Below are 22,860 nucleotides of genomic sequence, written 5' to 3'. Positions count from 1 at the left end.
TCATTATTTTTTTTAATTTGCTTCTTATAACTTTCAGAAAGACAATTTTAGAGAAAAAATACAACCTTAAAAATAATTTTAGGATTTTTAAACACATATACCTTTTTACCTTTTAAATTCCTTCCTCTACTTTCCTGACAATTTAAATCAATGTTCAAGTAAATTTATTTTTTTATTGTCAAGAATAATAAATACATTTTAATTTAATTTTTCATTTTAGTTTCTGTTTTTTCGACAAAGAATATTTGTGAAATATTTCTTCAAACTTATTATGATTAAAATACAAAAAAATTATTCTGGCAAATCTAGAAAATCTGTAGAATCAAATTTAAATGTTATTTCAAAGTCTTTTGAAATTCTTTTAAAATTTTTGTTCTGGAAAATCTAGAAGAAATAATGATTTCTCTTTGTTAGAAATATAGCTTGGTCCAATTTGTTATAAGTGCAGATTGGATTTTAACCTATTTAAAACATGTCATCAAAATTCTAAAATTAATCTTAATCAGGAAAAATTACTAAAAATGTTACATACATTATTTTTTTAAATTTTTTCAAAAAGATTTGAATCAGCTAGTTTTTCTCTTCTTTTTTTCGGTTGAATTTTAAAGAGTCGAAATTGAAGATAAACTATGTTTCAAAATTTAATTGTCATTTTTTTCGTGTTTTCTCCTCTTTTAAACCGTTCAATTAAGTGTAAATATCATTAATTATTAATAATAACATACATAGAGTTAAAGGTAAATTGAGCAAATTGGCTATTTCTGGCAATTTATTTAAGTGTGTATCAAACTGGTAGCCCTTCGCATTAATCAGTACCCAAGAAGTAGCTCTTGGTTTCAAAAAGGTTGGTGACCCCTGGTTTAAAGGGTTCTTAAAACCAGGTCCAGTCCAGATTATGTCCAGGTCGGGCTCAGCAACACACACCTTCATTTATGTACACTCAAAATTAGGGAACGCAACAACAGATTGCATATAATCTGTAAACAAAAATTACATTTTCAAAATAAACATTTATATACAGTCCAGATTATGTCCAGCAACACACACCTTCATTTATGCACACACAAACACGTTTGGACTGTTCAGAAGGGTCACCTGACCTGAAGAAGACTGCAGAGGACAGTCGAAAACATGTCAGGTAAAGATTCCATCGAATATACCGAAAATATGGTCTGATTACCAGAAAATTGGAAAAAGTATATGAATAAGAAGACATTTTATTTAAGGCCTAAATTGTTCTTCGACTGCAATGGTAAATGGGTTATACTTGTATAGCGCTTTTCTACCTTCAAGGTACTCAAAGCGCTTTGAAACTATTTCCACATTCACCCATTCACACACTGATAGCGGGAAATGCCATGCAAGGCCATAACCACGACCCATCAGGAGCAAGGGTGAAGTGTCTTTCTCAAGAACACAACGCACGTGACGAGGTTGGTAGAAGGTGGGGATTGAACCAGGAACCCTCAGGTTGCCACGCCGTCCCCAATAAGAAACATATGTTTAATGTACCCAAAGATGTTTTGTTAAAATAATGGCAATCATGAAATTTTTTTGTTTTGATTGATTGATTGAAACTTTTATTAGTAGATTGCACAGTACAGTAAATATTCCGTACAATTGAAATGGTAACACCCGAATAAGTTTTTCAACTTGTTTAAGTCGGGGTCCACGTAAATCAATTCATGGTAACAATTGGTCAATTTGCGGTCCCCTTTATTTAGAAAAGTATCGAAAGGTATCGAAAAGTATCGAAATACATTTTGGTACCGGTAGGTATCAGAGTCCTGGGTCAAATAGGAAAAATTCCGAAATGCACTATTCAGACTGACATGAAAACATCTGATACAGGTCACACTGCAAAAAGTGAAATCTAAGTAAGATGAAATATCTCAAATAAGGGTGATATTTGCTTATTTTCTGTCTGATAAGATCATTCTTCTCACTAAGCAGATTTTATGTTCGAGTGTTTTACTTGTTTTAAGGGTTTTGGTCCTAAATGATCTCAGTAAGATATTACAGCTTGTAATGGGATTGTATGACCTATATTGAGTAAAACATGCTTGAAACTAGAATATCAACTGTGGCAAAGCTGTGTCATCAACACTCACAAGTATAAAACTACTTTTTTTAAAGTAATAATTTCTTATTTCAAGCACGTAAAAAAAAAATTCATGACTTTGACACAATTGTGTCTCATAATTAAAACAGCCAAATGGACTTTGCTATTTTATTTCCAATGAAACAATAGACAATACATACTCCTATAGTAGTACAGTTGTTATTAGTGAGGATATACTTATTTTAAGGTATTTTTGGGTTCATTGAGTTTAGCTAATTTTACTTGTTTTGGAAAGTCTTGACAAGCCGAATGTTCTTGTTCTATTGGCAGATAATTTTGCTTAAATCAAATAAAATACCCCTAATATTCTTGTTTTTGAACACTGACTTTTTGCAGGTCACAGTGTGAACAAGGCCTTAGAAAGGTAAAACTTTGAAACAAAAATGACATTTTTGGTTACAATTTCAAAGCATTTTCTGTATTGACAAAACCTAATTAATAAAGTACACTACCGTTCAAAAGTTTGGGGTCACATTGAAATGTCCTTATTTTTGAAGGAAAAGCACTGTACTTTTCAATGAAGATAACTTTAAACTAGTCTTAACTTGAAAGAAATACACTCTATACCAGGGGTCACCAACCTTTTTGAAACCAAGAGCTACTACTTGGGTACTGATTAATGCGAAGGGCTACCAGTTTGATACACACTTAAATAAATTGCCAGAAATAGCCAATTTGCTCAATTTACCTTTAACTTTATGTTACTATTAATAATTAATGATATTTACGCTTAATTGAACGGTTTAAAAGAGGAGAAAACACGAAAATAATGACAATTAAATTTTGAAACATAGTTTATCTTCAATTTCGACTCTTTAAAATTCAAAATTCAACCGAAGAAAAGAAGAGAAAAACTAGCTAATTCGAATCTTTTTGAAAAAATAAAAAAAATAATTTATGGCACATCATTAGTAATTTTTCCTGATTAAGATTAATTTTAGAATTTTGATGACATATTTTAATGGTTAAAATCCAATCTACACTTTGTTAGAATATATAACAAATTGGACAAAGCTATATTTCTAACAAAGACAAATCATTATTTCTTCTAGATTTTCCACAACAAAAATTTTAAAAGAAATTCAAAAGACTTTGAAATAAGATTTAAATTTGATTCTACAGATTTTCTAGATTTGCCAGAATTTTTTTTTTTGAATTTTAATCATAATAAGTTTGAAGAAATATTTCACAAATATTCTTCGTCGAAAAAACAGAAGCTAAAATGAAGAATTAAATTAAAATGTATTTAATATTCTTTACAACAAAAAAAATAATTTACTTGAACATTGATTTAAATTGTCAGGAAAGAAGAGGAAGGAATTTAAAAGGTAAAAAGGTATATGTGTTTAAAAATCATAAAATCATTTTTAAGGTTGTAATTTTTCTCTAAAATTGTCTTTCTGAAAAAATTAATGAATTTATTTAAACAAGTGAAGACCAAGTCTTTAAAATATTTCCGTGGATTTTCAAATTCTATTTGAGTTTTGTCTCTCTTAGAATTAAAAATGTCGGGCAAAGCGAGACCAGCTTGCTAGTAAATAAATACAAATTAAAAAATAGTGGCAGCTCACTGGTAAGTGCTGCTATTTGAGCTATTTTTAGAACAGGCCAGCGGGCTACTCATCTGGTCCTTACGGGCTACCTGGTGCCCGCGGGCACCGCGTTGGTGACCCCTGCTCTATACATTGCTAATGTGGTAAATGACTATTCTAGCTGCAAATGTCTGGTTTTTGGTGCAATATCTACAAAGGTGTATAGAGGCCCATTTCCAGCAACTATCACTCCAGTGTTCTAATGGTACAATGTGTTTGCTCATTGGCTCAGAAGGCTAATTGATGATTAGAAATAATCATGTTCACACATCTGAAAACAGTTTAGCTCGTTACAGAAGCTACAAAACTGACCTTCCTTTGAGCAGATTGAGTTTCTGGAGCATCACATTTGTGGGGTCAATTAAACGCTCAAAATGGCCAAAAAAAAGAGAACTTTCATCTGAAACTCGACAGTCTATTCTTGTTCTTAGAAATGAAGGCTATTCCACAAAATTGTTTGGGTGACCCCAAACTTTTGAACGGTAGTGTGTGTCGTTTCCACGTCAATCCCCTGAGGTGTAATTACAGTACAGTACTTTTTGCACAAACCCCCCCCCACTAAATTATCACCGGTTAGTCAGCGCGATTTGTCTTTCCGACCGAGCTACAAAGCTGCAACACCACAGAAACCGAGTCGGACCAAGTCTATCGCATGCAGTCAGCGTGATTTAATAACAAAATTGTTACGAGTGTTTGGGTTTGAAGCCGCAGTCGAGCAACCACACCGGCTCTCCACATCTCATCTTCTCCTTCGGGTGAAATATGACAGATCTTTCCATCGCAGCGACTGCAACATATTTCTCCTGATCCAGATGAAACCCAAGATGTCGCACATCTGTTTTTTTTTTCACCCCCCCACCCCCCATCTCTGGCGGAGTAAGAAAATGCCTGATGCAGTTTTCACTTTTCCCCAGCTGTGTTTGAGCTCAGAGACGGAGGAGAAAAGCAAGAAAAAAATACATGATGCAATGGAACGTTTGTCTTTCTTTAACCATGAGGTAAGGCGGGGTAATTAAAGAATATGAGAGCAGGTTTCTGTACATGCATCGTCAGACCAAGAAATGCATGGACTTGCAGACCACCACAATGTATTCTACTGGGCATTGCTTGGACACACACATTACCACAAAGAGGCGATCATTAAAGAGAGGGGACGGCGTGGCGTTTCGCTTGATAGTAAAATATGTGGATGGAGAGGGGGTGTGACGTTCATATGTTGTCAATATTCAGTGTTTTATCCTTCATAGTTAATATTGTAAATCCCACATTCTTTATTTTCATGTACATTCTGGGTGTCTCATTCAGTAGAACATTTAAAAATTCCATTCTGTTTTTTAAGGCGGTCTGTCATAACGTTTTTAGCATTCAATCAGACATTGTGAGGTTTTGAATTAGTGCTCCTAAAAATAGATATACCAACCCCCAGACACATTTTTTTCCCTCTAAATTTGGCGCCCTGTGTCCAAATAATTGCCCAGGCCTGCCATAGGGTCATTTATTAACAAAGGGGTGTATAGATACAGCTTTTTCACTTCCGATACGATACCGATAATAGAGCCTTGATTATTGGCCGGAATTGATATTAATCCAATACGACGTGAGTACAACTAATAGTGCATACTTTTATTATTTTGTAGTGATGATCATGTGAGTGAAAATTACAAAAAAACACTAATCTTTTGAAGTGGAGTGATATTTGTGTTTTGACGACCTTTAGTGGTCATAATAATTCATTAAATTAAGATCATGACGCAGAAATTTAAATGATGCGGACACATTTGTTACTGGATACTTTGTATGTGTAAGTAGCATGCAAGTTTAATTGTGATTTTTAATTATTTAATTATTTTAATTATGAATAATTTTGGTATGAAGCCGCACCGCTTGATGTATTGTACTGTGCTTCAACATAGGAGTATTATAACTTTATAACTCCGGTATTCTTGTTTTGTTCTGTATGTTGTACAATTTTTTGTATATTGTTTTGTATATTGTACAGGATTGCTTATTGTTGTTATTGGATAGTACAAATAGTCTGTTTATTTAAATTATTTTTTATCTTTATTACTTATGTGATTTATTTTTATTCCATATTGGTTTCCACTACCGCACCTTAAATTGGAGTCCTTAATCTCGTTATATGCAAATATAATGACCATAAAGTCCATTCTATTCTATTCTATTAATTATAGTGTGTGTATAAGGTAAGACATATTATCTGGCGTTTTGTTTCGCAATATTATGCAAAAGCAACTTTTCTTGCCTTCTGGTACCTGCTGATCTGTATTTGAGATCTGCATAAGTCCTAAAAATGTGTGCGCGTCCGCCTTTGTAGTCCGTGCCGACACCGTAGTCGATAAGCTTCTTCTTTTCCTCTATCTTCTTTTTACGGTACATTCATCCTCCGCTGTTGCCATTTCTAATATAAAGTAGTGTAAAGTTCTTACTTACAGTCGTGCTCATAAGTTTACATACCCTGGGAGAATTTATGATTTCTTGGCCATTCTTCAGAGAATATGAAAACCTTTCTTCCACTCATGCTTAATGGTTGTGTGAAGCTATTTATTGGCAAACAACTGTGTTTACTCTTATTAAATCAAAATGACAAAAGAAAGTACCCAAATGACCCTGATCAAAAGTTGACATACCCCAGTGACTTTGACCTGATAACATGCACAAAAGTTGACACAAACAGGTTTGAATGGCTAATCAAGGTTCCAATGCTCACCTGTGACATGTTTGCTTGTAATTAATGTGTGTGTATAAAAGGTCAGTGAGTTTCTGGGCTTCTGAAAGACCATTGCATCTTTCATCCAGTGCTGCACAGATGTTTCTGGATTCTGAGTCATGGGGAAGGCAAAATAATTGCCAAAGGATCTGCAAGAAAAGGTAATTGAACTGCATAAAACAGGAAAGGGGTATACAAAGATATCCAAGGAATTGAGAATGCCAATCAGCAGTGTTCAAACGCTGATTAAGAAGTGGAAAATGAGGGATTCAGGTAGACCAGCAAAGATTTCGACCACAACTGCCAGGAAAATTGTTCGAGATGCAAAGAAAAATCCACAAATAACTTCAGCTGAAATACAGGACTCTCTGAAAAATGGTGGTGTGGATGTTTCAAGGTGCACAATAAGGAGGCACTTGAAGAAAAATGGGCTGCATGGTCGAGTCTCCAGAAGAAAGAAATTTCTGCGCAAATGTCACAAAGTATCCCGCTTACATTACGCCAAACAGCACAGAGACAAGCCTCAAAACTTCTGGAAAAGGGTATAAAAAGATATCCAAGGAATTGAGAATGCCAATCAGCAGTGTTCAAACACTGATTAAGAAGTGGAAAATGAGGGATTCAGGTAGACCAGCAAAGATTTCAGCCACAACAGCCAGGAAAATTGTTCGAGATGCAAAGAAAAATCCACAAATAACTTCAGCTGAAATACAGGACTCTCTGAAAAATTGTGGTGTGGCTGTTTCAAGATAAGGAGGCACTTGAAGAAAAATGGGCTGCATGGTCGAGTCGCCAGAAGAAAGACATTTCTGCGCAAATGTCACAAAGCATCCCGCTTACATTACGCCAAACAGCACAGAGACAAGCCTCAAAACTTCTGGAAAGGGGTATAAAAAGATATCCAAGGAATTGAGAATGCCAATCAGCAGTGTTCAAACGCTGATTAAGAAGTGGAAAATGAGGGATTCAGGTAGACCAGCAAAGATTTCGGCCACAACTGCCAGGAAAATTGTTCGAGATGCAAAGAAAAATCCACAAATAACTTCAGCTGAAATACAGGACTCTCTGAAAAATGGTGGTGTGGCTGTTTCAAGATGCACAATAAGGAGGCACTTGAAGAAAAATGGGCTGCATGGTCGAGTCGCCAGAAGAAAGCCATTTCTACGCAAATGTCACAAAGTATCCCGCTTACATTACGCCAAACAGCACAGAGACAAGCCTCAAAACTTCTGGAAAGGGGTATAAAAAGATATCCAAGGAATTGAGAATGCCAATCAGCAGTGTTCAAACGCTGATTAAGAAGCGGAAAATGAGGGATTAAGGTAGACCAGCAAAGATTTCAGCCACAACTTCCAGGAAAATTGTTCGAGATGCAAAGAAAAATCCACAAATAACTTCAGCTGATATACAGGACTCTCTGAAAAATGGTGGTGTGGCTGTTTCAAGATGCACAATAAGGAGGCACTTGAAGAAAAATGGGCTGCATGGTCGAGTCGCCAGAAGAAAGACATTTCTGCGCAAATGTCATGAAGTATCCCGCTTACATTACGCCAAACAGCACAGAGACAAGCTTCAAAACTTCTGGAACAAAGTAATTTGGAGTGATGAGACCAAAATTGAACTTTTTGGCCACTCCACCATGCAGCCCATTTTTCTTCAAGTGCCTCCTTATTGAAACAGCCAGTTTCAGTTGAAACTTCCGACAAGGAACTTGGAAATTTTGACTTAGGGTTGTATTTATGAGGAAAACATTCTTAAAATTGGAAAAAAAGAGATGGCAATTTTGGCCCGTTTTAACAGAATGAAGACATGTTTTCCCCAAATATAACAATTACTTTTTTTCAAGCACCGCGCCTCCTTCGCTCGGCCAATCACGGTCAGCCATTTGTGTCAATGCGGAACCCAGCTGTGTCCCTAATCGCCGCACCCGGCAAATCCAAAAGAGCTCCCCGAAAGTCCCTGGGAAGAGACCCTTTTCTGGCTGCGCCAGCAACTCCAGCCCAGGATTGTTTAAGGACAGGTCTGTTGAGCAGCGCCTGAAAACTTTGGGACCATTTAGCCTGTCAGCACTTTGAGTGCGGATAAATGTTGTGCAGTTCCACTCGGTTAACTCGCCGTTTCCAGGTCAATCACAAGTCTTGACAGGGTTCATTCCAACCACAACAAACACGCTACAGTACCTCCCCCCCTCCACCCCCCCCACACACACATCAATCTAGGCTTTCATCCTCTATTTATGTTGCTGCAAGTGAGCCTTTTCAAAAGCAGCTTTAAAGGCCTACTGAAAGCCACTACTACCGACCACGCAGTCTGATAGTTTATAAATCTTAACATTGCAACACATGCCAATACGGGTTAGATTAGTAAAGTGCAATTTTAAATTTCCCGCGAAATATCCTGCTGAAAACGTCTCGGTATGATGACGTTTGCGCGTGACGTCACAGATTTTGGGACACCATTGCGGCCAGCTATTAAAGGCCTACTGAAAGCCACTACTACCGACCACGCAGTCTGATAGTTTATATATCAATGATGAAATCTTAACATTATAACACATGCCAATACGGCCGGGTTAACTTATAAAGTGACATTTTAAATTTGCCGCTAAACTTCCGGTTCGAAACGCCTCTGAGGATGACGTATGCGCGTGACGTAGACCGGGGAACACGGGTATGGCTTCCACATTGAAGCCAATACGAAAAAGCTCGGTTTTCATTTCATAATTCCACAGTATTCTGGACATCTGTGTTCGTGAATCTGTTGCAATCATGTTCATTGCATTATGGAGAAGGAAGCTGAGCAAGCAAAGAAGAAAGTTGTCGGTGCGAAATGGACGTATTTTTCGAACGTAGTCAGCAACAACAGTAGACAGCCGGCGCTTCTTTGTTTACATTCCCGGAAGATGCAGTCAAGATGGAAGAACTCGGATAACAGAGACTCTAACCAGGAGGACTTTTGACTTCGATACACAGACGCCTGTAGAGAACTGGGACAACACAGACTCTTACCAGGATTACTTTGATTTGGATGACAAAGACGCAGACGTGCTACTGTGAGTATGCAGCTTTGGCTTCTAAACATTTGATCGCTTGACCGTATGTGCGCAACTTTTTTTTGCGTATGTACGTAACTTTTTTAAAATATATAAGCTTTATGAACCTTGGGTTAGGTGAACGGTCTTTTGGGCTGAGTGATTGTGTGTGTTGATCAGGTGTTTGAATTGTATTGGCGTGTTCTATGGAGCTAGGAGCTAGCATAGGAGCTAGGAGCTAGCATAACAAACACGCAGGTGTTTTTATGCAGGATTAATTTGTGGCATATTAAATACAAGCCTGGTTGTGTTGTGGCTAATAGAGTATATATATGTCTTGTGTTTATTTACTGTTGTAGTCATTCCCAGCTGAATATCAGGTACCGTGAGTATGCAGCCTTGGCTGCTAAACATTTGACAGCTTGACCGTATGTGCGCGTCACGTACGTAACTTTTTGAAAATATATAAGCTTTATGAACCTTGGGTTAGGTGAACGGTCTTTTGGGCTGAGTGATTGTGTGTGTTGATCAGGTGTTTGAATTGTATTGGCGTGTTCTATGGAGCTAGGAGCTAGCAGAGGAGCTAGGAGCTAGCGTAACAAACACGCAGGTGTTTTTATGCAGGATTAATTTGTGGCATATTAAATATAAGCCTGGTTGTGTTGTGGCTAATAGAGTATATATATGTCTTGTGTTTATTTACTGTTGTAGTCATTCCCAGCTGAATATCAGGTCACCCCCGGCTCTCACAGCATCTTCCCTATCTGAATAGCTTCAACTCCCCACTAGTCCTTCACTTGCACTTTACTCATCCACAAATCTTTCATCCTCGCTCAAATTAATGGGGAAATTGTCGCTTTCTCGGTCCGAATCTCTCTCACTTCATGCGGCCATCATTGTAAACAATAGGGAACTTTGCGTATATGTTCAACTGACTACGTCACGCTACTTCCAGTAGGGGCAAGCCTTTTTTTTTATCAGATACCAAAAGTTGCAATCTTTATCGTCGTTGTTCTATACTAAATCCTTTCAGCAAAAATATGGCAATATCGCGAAATGATCAAGTATGACACATAGAATAGATCTGCTATCCCCGTTTAAATTAAAAAAAATTCATTTCAGTAGGCCTTTAAGTCGTCTGTTTTCATTGCAAAATTCCACAGTATTCTGGACATCTGTGTTGGTGAATGTTTTGCAATTTGTTTAATGAACAATGGAGATAGCAAAGAAGAAAGCTGTAGGTGGGAAGCGGTGTATTAGCGGCCGGCTGCAGCAACACAAACACGTAGCGGCTACGTCGTAGCCGGTGTTTCATTGTTTACATTCCCGAACGATGACAGTCAAGCTTTACCATTGGCCTGTGGAGAACTGGGACAACATAGACTCTTACCAGGAGGACTTTGAGTTGGGTACGCGCTACCGTGAGTACGCAGCTGCGGCTTCCAAACGTTTGATCGCTTGCCCGTACGTGCGTGCCGCTATGTGCATGTCACGTACGTAACTTTGGGGGAAATATATGTGCTGTATGAACTTTGCGGAGGTGAACGGTACTTTGGGCTGTGGGATTGAGTGTGTTGTGCGGGTGTTTGATTTGTATTGGCGGGTTATATGGACGGGCGGGGGGAGGTGTTTTTGTTATGTGGGATTAATTTGTGGCATATTAAATATAAGCCTGGTTGTGTTGTGGCTAATAGAGTATATATATGTCTTGTGTTTATTTACTGTTTTATAAAAACCCAGCTGAATATCAGGTCCCACCCGCCTCTCACAGCATCTTCCCTATCTGAATCGCTTCCACTGCCCTCTAGTCCTTCACTCTCACTTTCCTCATCCACAAATCTTTCATCCTCGCTCAAATTAATGGGGAAATCGTCGCTTTCTCGGTCCGAATCGCTCTCGCTGCTGGTGGCCATGATTGTAAACAATGTGCAGATGTGAGGAGCTCCACAATACTTTCGGTACAGGCAAAGCTTTTTTATCAGCGACCAAAAGTTGCGAACTTTATCGTCGATGTTCTCTACTAAATCCTTTCAGCAAAAATATGGCAATATCGCGAAATGATCAAGTATGACACATAGAATGGACCTGCTATCCTTGTTTAAATAAGAACATCTCATTTCAGTAGGCCTTTAAGAGTCTACTGTAGACTGGAAGGAAGGCAAACAAATGGTTTAATTATATCTCCTCTTGCCCTCTACAGTCAAGTCTCACATTTCTACCGGTGTTAACCAAAGCGGCGGCGGAAAATTGTCCTCGCCCGCGGTCTGGATTGGACAGCAGGGAGTAATACTGTGGAGGTTGCCCTCTTGTGGGTTTTCCTGACCCCAAAGATCTTCTCGTGAGCCCGGTAGCCTGGTGTAACAATGTTATTATTGTGGTCAGCACTCTTTCCAGCAACTTTTCAGTCTTTCGGCGTCTGGCTCAAACTCCAACTCCAACTGCTGTGTCTCGGCCCGGCTGCTGCTAATAAGTATGGCAGGGGATTGGATGATCAGCCCCAGCTGGGTAATCCCATCACCTGCCAGCTGCGCTTTGAGGCCGGTCCCTACACACCCCGCTCTGCGAATACGTCTTAAAAGTAATCTATGTGGATACCAGTGTTGTCCCGATACCAATATTTTGGTACCGGTACCAAAATATTGGTATAAATATTTCGATACTTTTCGGTACTTTTTGATATTTTTTTCTAAATAAAGGGCACCACAAAAAATGGCATTATTGGCTTTATTTTAACAAAAAAATCTTAGGGTACATTAAACATATGTTTCTTATTGCAAGTTTGTCCTTAAATAAAATAGTGAACATACTAGACAACTTGTCTTTTAGTAGTAAGTAAACCAACAAAGGCTCCTAATTAGTCTGCTGACATATGCAGTAACATATTGTGTCATTTATCATTCTATTATTTTATCAAACTTATTACGGACAAGTGGTAGAAAATGAATTATTAATGTTAAAAGAGAAAGTAAGCAGAAATGAACAATAATTGAACAAGTTTCATTTACTGTTAATATCTGCTTACTTTCTCTTTTAACATGTGCTATCTACACTGTTAAAATGTAATAATCACTTAATTTTCTGTTCTTTGATACTTTACATTAGTTTTGGATGATACCACAAATTTGGGTAAGTAGTTACAGGATCATACATTGGTCATATTCAAAGTCCTCATGTGTCCAGGGACATATTTTCTTAATTTATAAACATAATATAAACTTTAAAAAAACGAAAGAAAATGTTGTGATGCTAAAAAATATAGATGTAATCATAGTAGTATCAACTAGATACGCTCCTGTACTTGGTATCATTACAGTGGATGTCAGGTGTAGATCCACCAATGGCGTTTGTTTACATTGTGACGCCGGTGAGCTGCGGTGTGTATGGAAGCATGGGGACCGGTACTTTTTAGAGGCGGTATAGTACCGAATAGAACCCATTAGTATTGCGGTACTACACTAATACCGGTATACCGTACAACCCTAGTGAATACTATGTTGAATCTTACCTCAGCCATTGGGATGCCTTCTGGTGGTCGGCACTGGAGCAGCACTTCCTGTTCCAGGGATACCTCCTTCCCGAGGGGCTCTTGGTCAAAAGTCTTCCTCAAGTCTACAAAGAGAGAAAAGCACGTTAACATTTGCAGTTGATGTGCATCATTACCTTCAATTATTGCAAAAACTGAACAGATGAAGAAACTATACACACAATATAGTACAACCTCCAAGGAGCCAATGCCATTTTTGTTTTGCATAACAGGGTTCCCGCCTTAAATAAACTGTTAATATATTTAAGAAATATATTGTGTATCAGGGGTGCACACACTTTTCCAGCAGGCGAGTTACTTCTCAAATTACCAAGTCGAGGAGGTCTACCTCATCTTCATATTTGTGTGTATATATATATATATATATATATATATATATATATATATATATATATATATATATATATATATATATATATTGTAATAACAATATTACTAATATTTGGTAAAAATTCAAGTCACTAAATGGATTATTGTTAAAATAATTGTATCTAAGTTATCACAAAACTTTGTGTTTCCATGAGTTCCCAGCGATAGGACAAAAGCTGTCTTTAATCCTACTAAGCAGAAGGCTTGTAAAACTCCACTGTGTAGGATGGGAAGCAACATGAAGGTGTTCTGTTTCTTTCATGTATTGTAATCAACAGAAATATATTGTTTAGACCCGAGAACTGCAAAGCGAAGAGGACGCAGGACCAGACTCTCCTCCAGGGACCTCTTCTTTGATCTGTTTTACGACCTTTTCTGTGAACTGTTTACGACCTTTTCTTTAAACTGTTCTGTAACCTAAGGCGTTGGCTGTTTACGACCCCCGTCCCTTAGAAACAGCTGTTGCCATGTAATCAGGGAAAGTCCAAATAAAAGAGGAGGCGTACAATCTTTCGCCAGAGCGTGATGGAGACTGTACAATTGAGCCAAATTTAATTCTGTCTCTGTTTAATTCCTTGCTTCTTGTCTCGTTTAATAGATGTCATCAGTGTTTGAACCTAACAATTATTGTTGGCACTCTTTGGATGCTTTTTTGGGGGGGGTTTAATGGGCGAAATAGAGGACCTCCCATTGGCTCATTTACGAGTTAGAATGCATTTTTAAAAAAATTATTAATTCATAATGCTTGTGAACAATAGGCAAAATTCCCCCAAAAAAGTGAAGTTACCCTTTAATACCCTTTATTTACCCACTTTTCTTTGTCCTCTAGCACATTAGCGGCGCACTAGTGTACCATGAGATATTGTTTGGTTTTGCAAAACAGTAATCATAATCCGCAAATGTGCCGTTGTTGAGTGTCGTGCTGTCTAGAGCTTGGCAGAGTAACCGTGTAATACTCTTCCATATCAGTAGGTAGCTAATTGTGTTGTAGATGTCGGGAATGACGACGATGGTTTGCAGGTAACAAGGTGTCTAACGCTTAAACCAAAAAATAAACAAAAGGCGAGTGCCGCTAAGAAAAGGCATTGAAGATTAGGGATGGCTATGCAAAATGAAACTAAAACTGAATTGGTTGCAAAGCAAGCAAAAACAGAATGCTGGACGACAGCAAAGACTTAGTGTGTGGAGCAACTAAAACACTACACACAGGAAAACAGCAAAAAACTCAAAATAAGTCAGGGTGTGATGTGACAGGTGGTGACACTACACCTACTTTGAGACAAGAGCTATAGTGATGCATGCTTGGTTATGGTTTGAATTCATACCCAACAATTGCGAGAAATACTTTTTACTGTCAATATCCGCTGCTGAGTTTCATTTTTGTATGTTTTCTGCTGGTGGTGTGCCTCGGGATTTTTTCAATGAAAAAAAATGTGCCTTGGCTCAGAAAAGGTTGAAAAACACTTCTCTCGCACACACGCTGAAAAGGCATTTCGAAGGTTCCTACAAACGCCGCTCTAACTCTGACCCGCAATGTGATTCCACTCTATACGAAGGCAGAGGAGAGCGAAACAAGCCCATTTTTTCCCCCCATGAAACCAACGGCGCACTGTAGAGTCTGGCTGTGAAAAGATCCACGTCCAGTTGAGGAGCTAATCCATTCAGCGGGGTCTAATGTGGAGGGGGAGGTGGGGGGCTTCATTGTGATGTGAGAGATGGGTCGGCGCTGGCAGGCCGCTCATCATGGCTGATTACAGGCGGTGGAGCAGCGGGAGACGCCGCAGTGGGAGACCGAGAGGCGCTGGAATAACGGCACTGGATGAGCCACTCAAATGCGGAGAGGGTAAGTAAGTGTGGCAGGAAATAGACACGGCCCCATGTCTGCTCTCAGGTGCAGGAGATAGCCATGATCGAGTCGGGCGAGCCCACATGTCTTTATGTTGGTCACACTCCAGCTCTTAATGCACATAGGACTGAATTGACATTATTTTTTTATAAACTATTCCAAAGTATTGTACAAAACCAGTGAAGTTGGCACATTGTGTAATTTGTAAATCCTTTTCAACTTATATTCAATTGAATAGACTGCAAAGACCAGATATTTAATGTTCGAACTGAGATGGGTGTTGTTGATAAATGGGTGTTGTTGATAAATGGCTTTTCGCTTTGCAAAGTACAGTTTTAATTTGCACTTACAGATGTAGCGACAAACTGTAGTTACTGACAGTGGTTTTCTGAAGTGTGCCTGAGCCCATGTGGTGATATCCTTTATGCCGCTTTCTGATGCAGTACCGCTTGAGGGATCCAAGGTCACGGGCATTCAATGTTGGTTTTCAGCCTTGCTGCTTACGTGCAGTGATCTCTCCAGATTTTCTGAACCTTTTGATGATATTACGGACCGTAGATGGTGAAATCCCTAAATTCCTTGCAATAGCTGGTTGAGAAATGTTGTCCTTAAACCATACTTGCCAACCCTCCCGTTTTTAGCGGGAGAATCCCGGTATTCAGCGCCTCTCCCGACAACCTCCCGGCAGAGATTTTCTCCCGACAATCTCCCGGTATTCAGCCGGAGCTGGAGGCCACGCCCCCTCCAGCTCAATGCGGACCTGAGTGGGGACAGCCTGTTCTCACGTCCGCTTTCCCACAATATAAACAGCTTGCCTGCCCAATGACGTCATAACATCTAGGGCGTTTAGAGAGTAGAGTGCACAACTGCGGCTGCGCACACAACAAGGAGACGAAGCAGAAGAACGAGGAAATTACAGACATGGCGACGCCGTCGACGAGCCAGATGAAGAAATACGCTTGCAAGTTCCAAAACGAATGGAAACAAGAATTTAAGTTCATCCAGGACAGTTCGAAGGGGAAGGTGTATGTTGCCTGTAAATTTTGTAAAACAGACTTCTCCATTGAACACGGTGGCCGAAATGATATACTCATCATGAACGGAGAAGTTAAACAGGGATAATGCTGCCATCTAGTGGATAGCCACCAGAACACTGAAATTCAAGTATTTATTTTATTTATAATGTATAATAAAATAAATATATATATATATATATACATATAGCTAGAATTCACTGAAAGTCAAGTATTTCATATATATATTTATATATATATATATATATGAAATATATATGAAATACTCGAGTTGGTGAATTCTAGCTGTAAATAACTACGCCCCCAACCACGCCCCGCGCCCCCAACCACACACCCCCCCCACCCCCGACCAAGCCCCCCCTACCCCCCACCTCCCGATATTGGAGGTCTCAAGGTTGGCAAGTATGCCTTAAACAATTTGCTCAGGCATTTGTTGACAAAGTGGTGACCCTCGCCCCATCCTTGTTTGTGAATGACTGAGCATTTCATGGGAGCTGCTTTTATACCCAATCATGGCACCCACCTGTTCCCAATTAGCCTGTCCACCTGTGGGATGTTCCAAATAAGTGTTTGATGAGCATTCCTCAACTTTCTCAGTCTTTTTTGCCACCTGTGCCAGCTTTTTTGACACGTGTTTTCCAGTTTGAACATTAAATATATTTTCTTTGCAGTCTATTCAATTGAATATAAGTTGAAAAGGATTTGCAAATCATTGTATTTTGTTTTTTATTTACACAACGTGCCAACTTCACAAGTTTTGGGTTTTGAATTTATACCCATTTTTCTAATATTTTTTTGATTGCATTATTCTTCACAGCACAATACCACCTCCAAAAACAGGACGTACTGTTTTTATTTAATTTGTTTTTAAATAGTAGGGTAACGTCAGCGTCACCAAATCATACTTAACAATTTGTCAATGTATATCAGATATTATGTGCAATATTGTCTTAGCCTGTGTTTGTCTGCAAAAGAGTGTTTGTGTCCTTAATGGGTTGAGCTACATAAAAAAAACTTAAATAAACAATTGCAAAGAGCAAACATATTTCCCAGTCCCATGTTGATAGTATTAAAAAATGATCTGTTTAAGATAAAAACTTCTATCTGCAATTAATTACAAGTTAGCTACAGACAAAATGCTATTAATTGCAATTAAAGATTTTAATTGCTTGACAGGTCTAATTTATAATCATTTTTAATGCATCTTTGAAATTCTGTTTTCAGTAATTACATTTTGGAAATCATTTGTTTAACTTAAAGGGGCTGTTTGCAACGTTTACACACATGTCTAGAGGGCGCTAACTTTACAATGGATTTTAAGCGCTATATCCCGCCCTCTTATGGCTTCTAGTGCGTAATGACGTAACTACACACGTACGTAACACGTGCACGCGCATTAGCTTTGAGTGTTTTTAGCTACTGACAGCAATTTAGATAGTTAACATTATCTGTCATTGAATGTGTATTCTAGCATAACAACAACATGGCTGCAAATTTTTTGTGGTTCGTATTGAGGAAACAGGGTGATTTCTTACTTTTTTTTATTTGGGCTGGGTTTTTTTTTTTTTTTTACAATAACAAACTCAGTAATTGTAAAAAATATAGACAATTATAAAACAAATAACGTAAGCTAGCCAATGGTGTTCATGTCTTATTTTTTGCTTTAAAAATAACTGTGAGCACGCTTCTAATTATCTTTTTATTAGTCATTGTTATAACATGTAATAAAATTGTATATATCTGTATATCTGCTCGTCACCTTTGTTTTTATTAACATATTAATTAAATTAAGTATTAATTTAAAAAAAGCTGGCACAAGTGGCAAAAAAGACTGAGAAAAGTTGAGGATTGCTCATCAAACACTTATTTGGAACATCCCACAGGTGAACAGGGGTGGTTGGGGGCGTGGTTATTTACAGCTAGAATTCACCAACTCGAGTATTTCATATATATATATGTATATATATATATATGAAATACTTGACTTTCAGTGAATTCTAGCTATATATATATATATATATATATATATATATATATATATATATATATATATATATATATATATATTTATATATATATATATATATATATATATATATATATATTTTATTTACATATAAATAAAATAAATACTTGAATTTCAGTGTTCCGGTGGCTATCCATTAGATGGCAGTATTGTCCTGTTTAACTTCTCCGTTCATGATGAGTATATCATTTCGGCCACCGTGTTCAATGGAGAAGTCTGTTCTACAAAATGTACAGGCAACATACCCCTTCCCCTTCGAACTGTCCTGGATGAACTGAAATTCTTGTTTCCATTCGTTTTGGAACTTGCAAGCGTATTTCTTCATCTTGCTCGTCGACGGCGTCGCCATGTCTGTAATTTCCTCGTTCTTCTGCTTCGTCTCCTTGTTGTGTGCGCAGTTGTGCACTCTACTCACCAAAAGCCCTAGATGATATGACGTCATTGGGCAGGCAAGCTGTTTATATTGTGGGAAAGCGGACGTGAGAACAGGCTGTCCCCACTCAGTCTCAGGTCGGCATTGAGCTGGAGGGGGCGTGGCCTCCAGCTCCGGCTGAATACCGGGAGTTTGTCGGGAGAAAATATCTGCCGGGAGGTTGTCGGGAGAGGCGCTGAATACCGGGATTCTCCCGCTAAAAACGGGAGGGTTGGCAAGTATGCTCAGGCGGTACTGCATCAAAAAGCGACATCAGTGTGTAAAGGATATCACCACATGGGCTCAGGAACACTTCAGAAAACCACTGTCAGTAACTACAGTTTGTCGCTACATCTGTAAGTGCAAGTTAAAACTCTACTATGCAGAGCATAAGCCATTTATCAACAACACCCAGAAACGGGGCCAGATCTCATCTAAGATGGACTGATGCAAAGTATTGTTTATGATTTTAAAGCAAATTATACATAAAAGAATCTAATAATCAAATGCATATGCATTTCGATTAATCACGATTAATCACAGGTTATTACCCGCATGCATAATGTAAATTAATTTGAAAAAAGCGGCCCTCTGGAAGCAGCCATTACTGCGATGTGGCCCTCAATGAAAATGCGTTTGACACCCCTGATCTACAACGACGTGTTCAGACCCGGGCCACATGGACCATGCAGAGCTGAATGCAGTTCCAAGTGCCTCAGGTGCCACGTGGTGTGTCGCGTTATGTAACACGCATTTTATGCTGCAACGCCGTCGCCTTCACGCTGCAACGAGAACTAGAACTGTCAACTCTTCTGGGCTTTCGTCATTCTTTGAATGGCAGCTTCTGTTTGGGAAAGAACAAAGGCGGAGGAGCCCAAATTGGCACAAACTTGGGGAGGCGTCTCATCCATTTGGAAACCATTTTGTGAGAACTAGAATGGAGACCGCCAGAGTAAACACGCACTCTTTTGGCCTCTTTTCTGTGTACACACTTCCTCTGCTGGCGTCTAGGCTGTACTGTACCCTAGGAGACAGGCACACTTCCTGTTCAAAGGGACACGTTTGAGAGCGACACACACGTCCTCGGGCTCGGATAGAAGGATAAAGAGTCAGAACAAGAGTACTCACAGGCGATACGGACGTGGGCTTTACGGCTCTTGGTGGTCCCCGCCGAGCTCCAGGCCACACACTGACACCAGAAGTCCTCCGGGCCGAAGAGTTCCTCCACCTGCTGCCGAGTGATCTCGATGCTGGCTTCTCGCACCACCAGGCCTGCCGAGAGGAAGGCAACATTGTGGAATCTTCCTCTTTTTCACATCACTGGAAATGACATTTGTGGAGCAATGTAATAAAGACGCATGGATGTTCAATCCTTGGATCCCATTTCTGACACCAAATGTTTTCTATAACTATTGTAGAATGTGTCGTCTTTTGTGGATTTAATGTGACAAGGTGGACGAAAGACAGGCGTGCCAAATAGGGACATTTGTGGAGCAATGTAATGAAGACGTTTAATCCTTGGATCCCATTTCTGACAACTAATGTTTTCTATAACTATTGTAGAAAAGTATTTTGTGGATTTAATGTTACAAGATGGGTGAAACACAGATGTACTATCATGTGACTGCCAAATAGGGACATTTGTGGAGTAATGTAATGAAGATGATCAAACCTTGGATCCCATTTCTGACATCAAATATTTTCTATAACTATTGTAGAAAAGTCTTTTGTGGATTTAATGTTACAAGAAGGGCGAAACACAGGCGTACTATCATGTGACTGCCAAATAGGGACATTTGTGGAGCAATGTAATGAAGATGTCCGGATGATCAAACCTTGGATCCCATTTCTGACAACAAATGTTATCTATAACTATTGTAGAAGGTATTGTCTTTTGTGGATTTATTGTTACAAGATGGGCGAAAAACAGGTGTACTATCATGTGACTGCCAAATAGGGACATTTGTGGAGTAATGTAATGAAGATGTTCAATCCTTGGATCCCATTTCTGACACCAAATGTTTTCTATAACTATTGTACAAAAGTCGTTTGTGGATTTAATGTTACAAGATGGGTGAAACACAGGCGTACTATCACGTGACTGCCAAATAGGGACATTTGTGGAGTAATGTAATGAAGATGATCAAACCTTGAATCCCATTTCTGACATCAAATATTTTCTATAACTATTGTAGAAAAGTATTTTGTGGATTTAATGTTACGAGATTGGCGAAACACAGGCATACTATCACATGACTGCCAAATAGGGACATTTGTGGGGCAATGTAATAAAGACGTCCGGATGTTTAAGCCTTGGGTCCCATTTCTGACACCAAATGTTTTCTATAACTATTGTAGAAAAGTATTTTGTGGATTTAATGTTACAAGATGGGCAAAACAAAGGCGTACTATCATGTGACTGCCAAATACGGACATTTGTGGAGCAATGTAATGAAGATGATCAAACCTTGGATCCCATTTCTGACACCAGATGTTCCCTATAACTATTGCAGAAAAGTTGTTTGTGGATTTAATGTTACAAGATGGGCGAAACAAAGGCGTACTATAATTTGACTGCCAGATAGGGACATTTGTGAAACAATGTAATAAAGACGTCCTGATGATCAAATCTTGGAGCCCATTTCTGACACCAAATGTTTTCTATAACTATTGTAGAAAAATCTTTTGTGGATTTAATGTTACAAGATGGGCGAAACACAGGCGTACTATAATTAGACTGCCAGATAGGGACATTTGTGAAACAATGTAATAAAGACGTCCTGATGATCAAATCTTGGAGCCCATTTCTGACACCAAATGTTTTCTATAACTATTGTAGAAAAGTCTTTTGTGGATTTAATGTTACAAGAAGGGCGAAACACAGGCGTACTATCATGTGACTGCCAAATAGGGACATTTGTGGAGCAATGTAATGAAGATGTCCGGATGATCAAACCTTGGATCCCATTTCTGACAACAAATGTTATCTATAACTATTGTAGAAGGTATTGTCTTTTGTGGATTTATTGTTACAAGATGGGCGAAAAACAGGTGTACTATCATGTGACTGCCAAATAGGGACATTTGTGGAGTAATGTAATGAAGATGTTCAATCCTTGGATCCCATTTCTGACACCAAATGTTTTCTATTACTATTGTACAAAAGTCGTTTGTGGATTTAATGTTACAAGATGGGTGAAACACAGGCGTACTATCACGTGACTGCCAAATAGGGACATTTGTGGAGTAATGTAATGAAGATGATCAAACCTTGAATCCCATTTCTGACATCAAATATTTTCTATAACTATTGTAGAAAAGTATTTTGTGGATTTAATGTTACGAGATTGTTGAAACACAGGCATACTATCACATGACTGCCAAATAGGGACATTTGTGGGGCAATGTAATAAAGACGTCCGGATGTTTAAGCCTTGGGTCCCATTTCTGACACCAAATGTTTTCTATAACTATTGTAGAAAAGTATTTTGTGGATTTAATGTTACAAGATGGGCAAAACAAAGGCGTACTATCATGTGACTGCCAAATACGGACATTTGTGGAGCAATGTAATGAAGATGATCAAACCTTGGATCCCATTTCTGACACCAGATGTTCCCTATAACTATTGCAGAAAAGTTGTTTGTGGATTTAATGTTACAAGATGGGCGAAACACAGGCGTACTATCATGTGACTGCCAAATAGGGACATTTGTGAAACAATGTAATGAAGATGTCCGGAGGATCAAATCTTGGAGCCCATTTCTGACACCAAATGTTTTCTATAACTATTGCAGAAAAGTCGTTTGTGGATTTAATGTTACAAAATGGGCGAAACACAGGCGTACTATCATGTGACTGCCAAATAGGGACATTTGTGGAGCAATGTAATAAAGATGTCCGGATGATCAAACCTTGGATCCCATTTCTGACAACAAATGTTATCTATAACTATTGTAGAAGGTATTGTCTTTTGTGGATTTATTGTTACAAGATGGGCGAAACCCAGGTGTACTATCATGTGACTGCCAAATAGGGACATATGTGGAGCAATGTAATGAAGATGATCAACCTTGGATCCCATTTCTGACATCAAATATTTTCTATAACTATTGTACAAAAGTCTTTTGTGGATTTAATGTTTCAGGATGGGCGA

General features: G+C 38.6%; 1 protein-coding gene across 1 annotated transcript in view; it reads right to left on the bottom strand.

Annotated features, from left to right (window-relative positions):
* The window catches only part of LOC133638977 (netrin receptor UNC5C-like), a 171,373-nt gene that overhangs the window by 138,055 nt on the left and 10,458 nt on the right, over nucleotides 1–22,860 (bottom strand). Inside the window, exons 2-3 of the mRNA XM_062032029.1 lie at nucleotides 19,833–20,011; nucleotides 12,979–13,082 (exon numbers count right to left, since the gene is read on the bottom strand). Coding sequence (XP_061888013.1) covers nucleotides 12,979–13,082; nucleotides 19,833–20,011 — 283 coding nt within the window. The remainder of the gene's footprint in view (nucleotides 1–12,978; nucleotides 13,083–19,832; nucleotides 20,012–22,860) is intronic.

Source organism: Entelurus aequoreus, linkage group LG21 (assembly GCF_033978785.1).
Source record: "Entelurus aequoreus isolate RoL-2023_Sb linkage group LG21, RoL_Eaeq_v1.1, whole genome shotgun sequence".
Taxonomy (NCBI): Eukaryota; Metazoa; Chordata; class Actinopteri; order Syngnathiformes; family Syngnathidae; genus Entelurus; species Entelurus aequoreus.
Note: the sequence above shows the minus strand (reverse complement) of the source record. Positions and strands in the feature narration are given on the sequence as shown.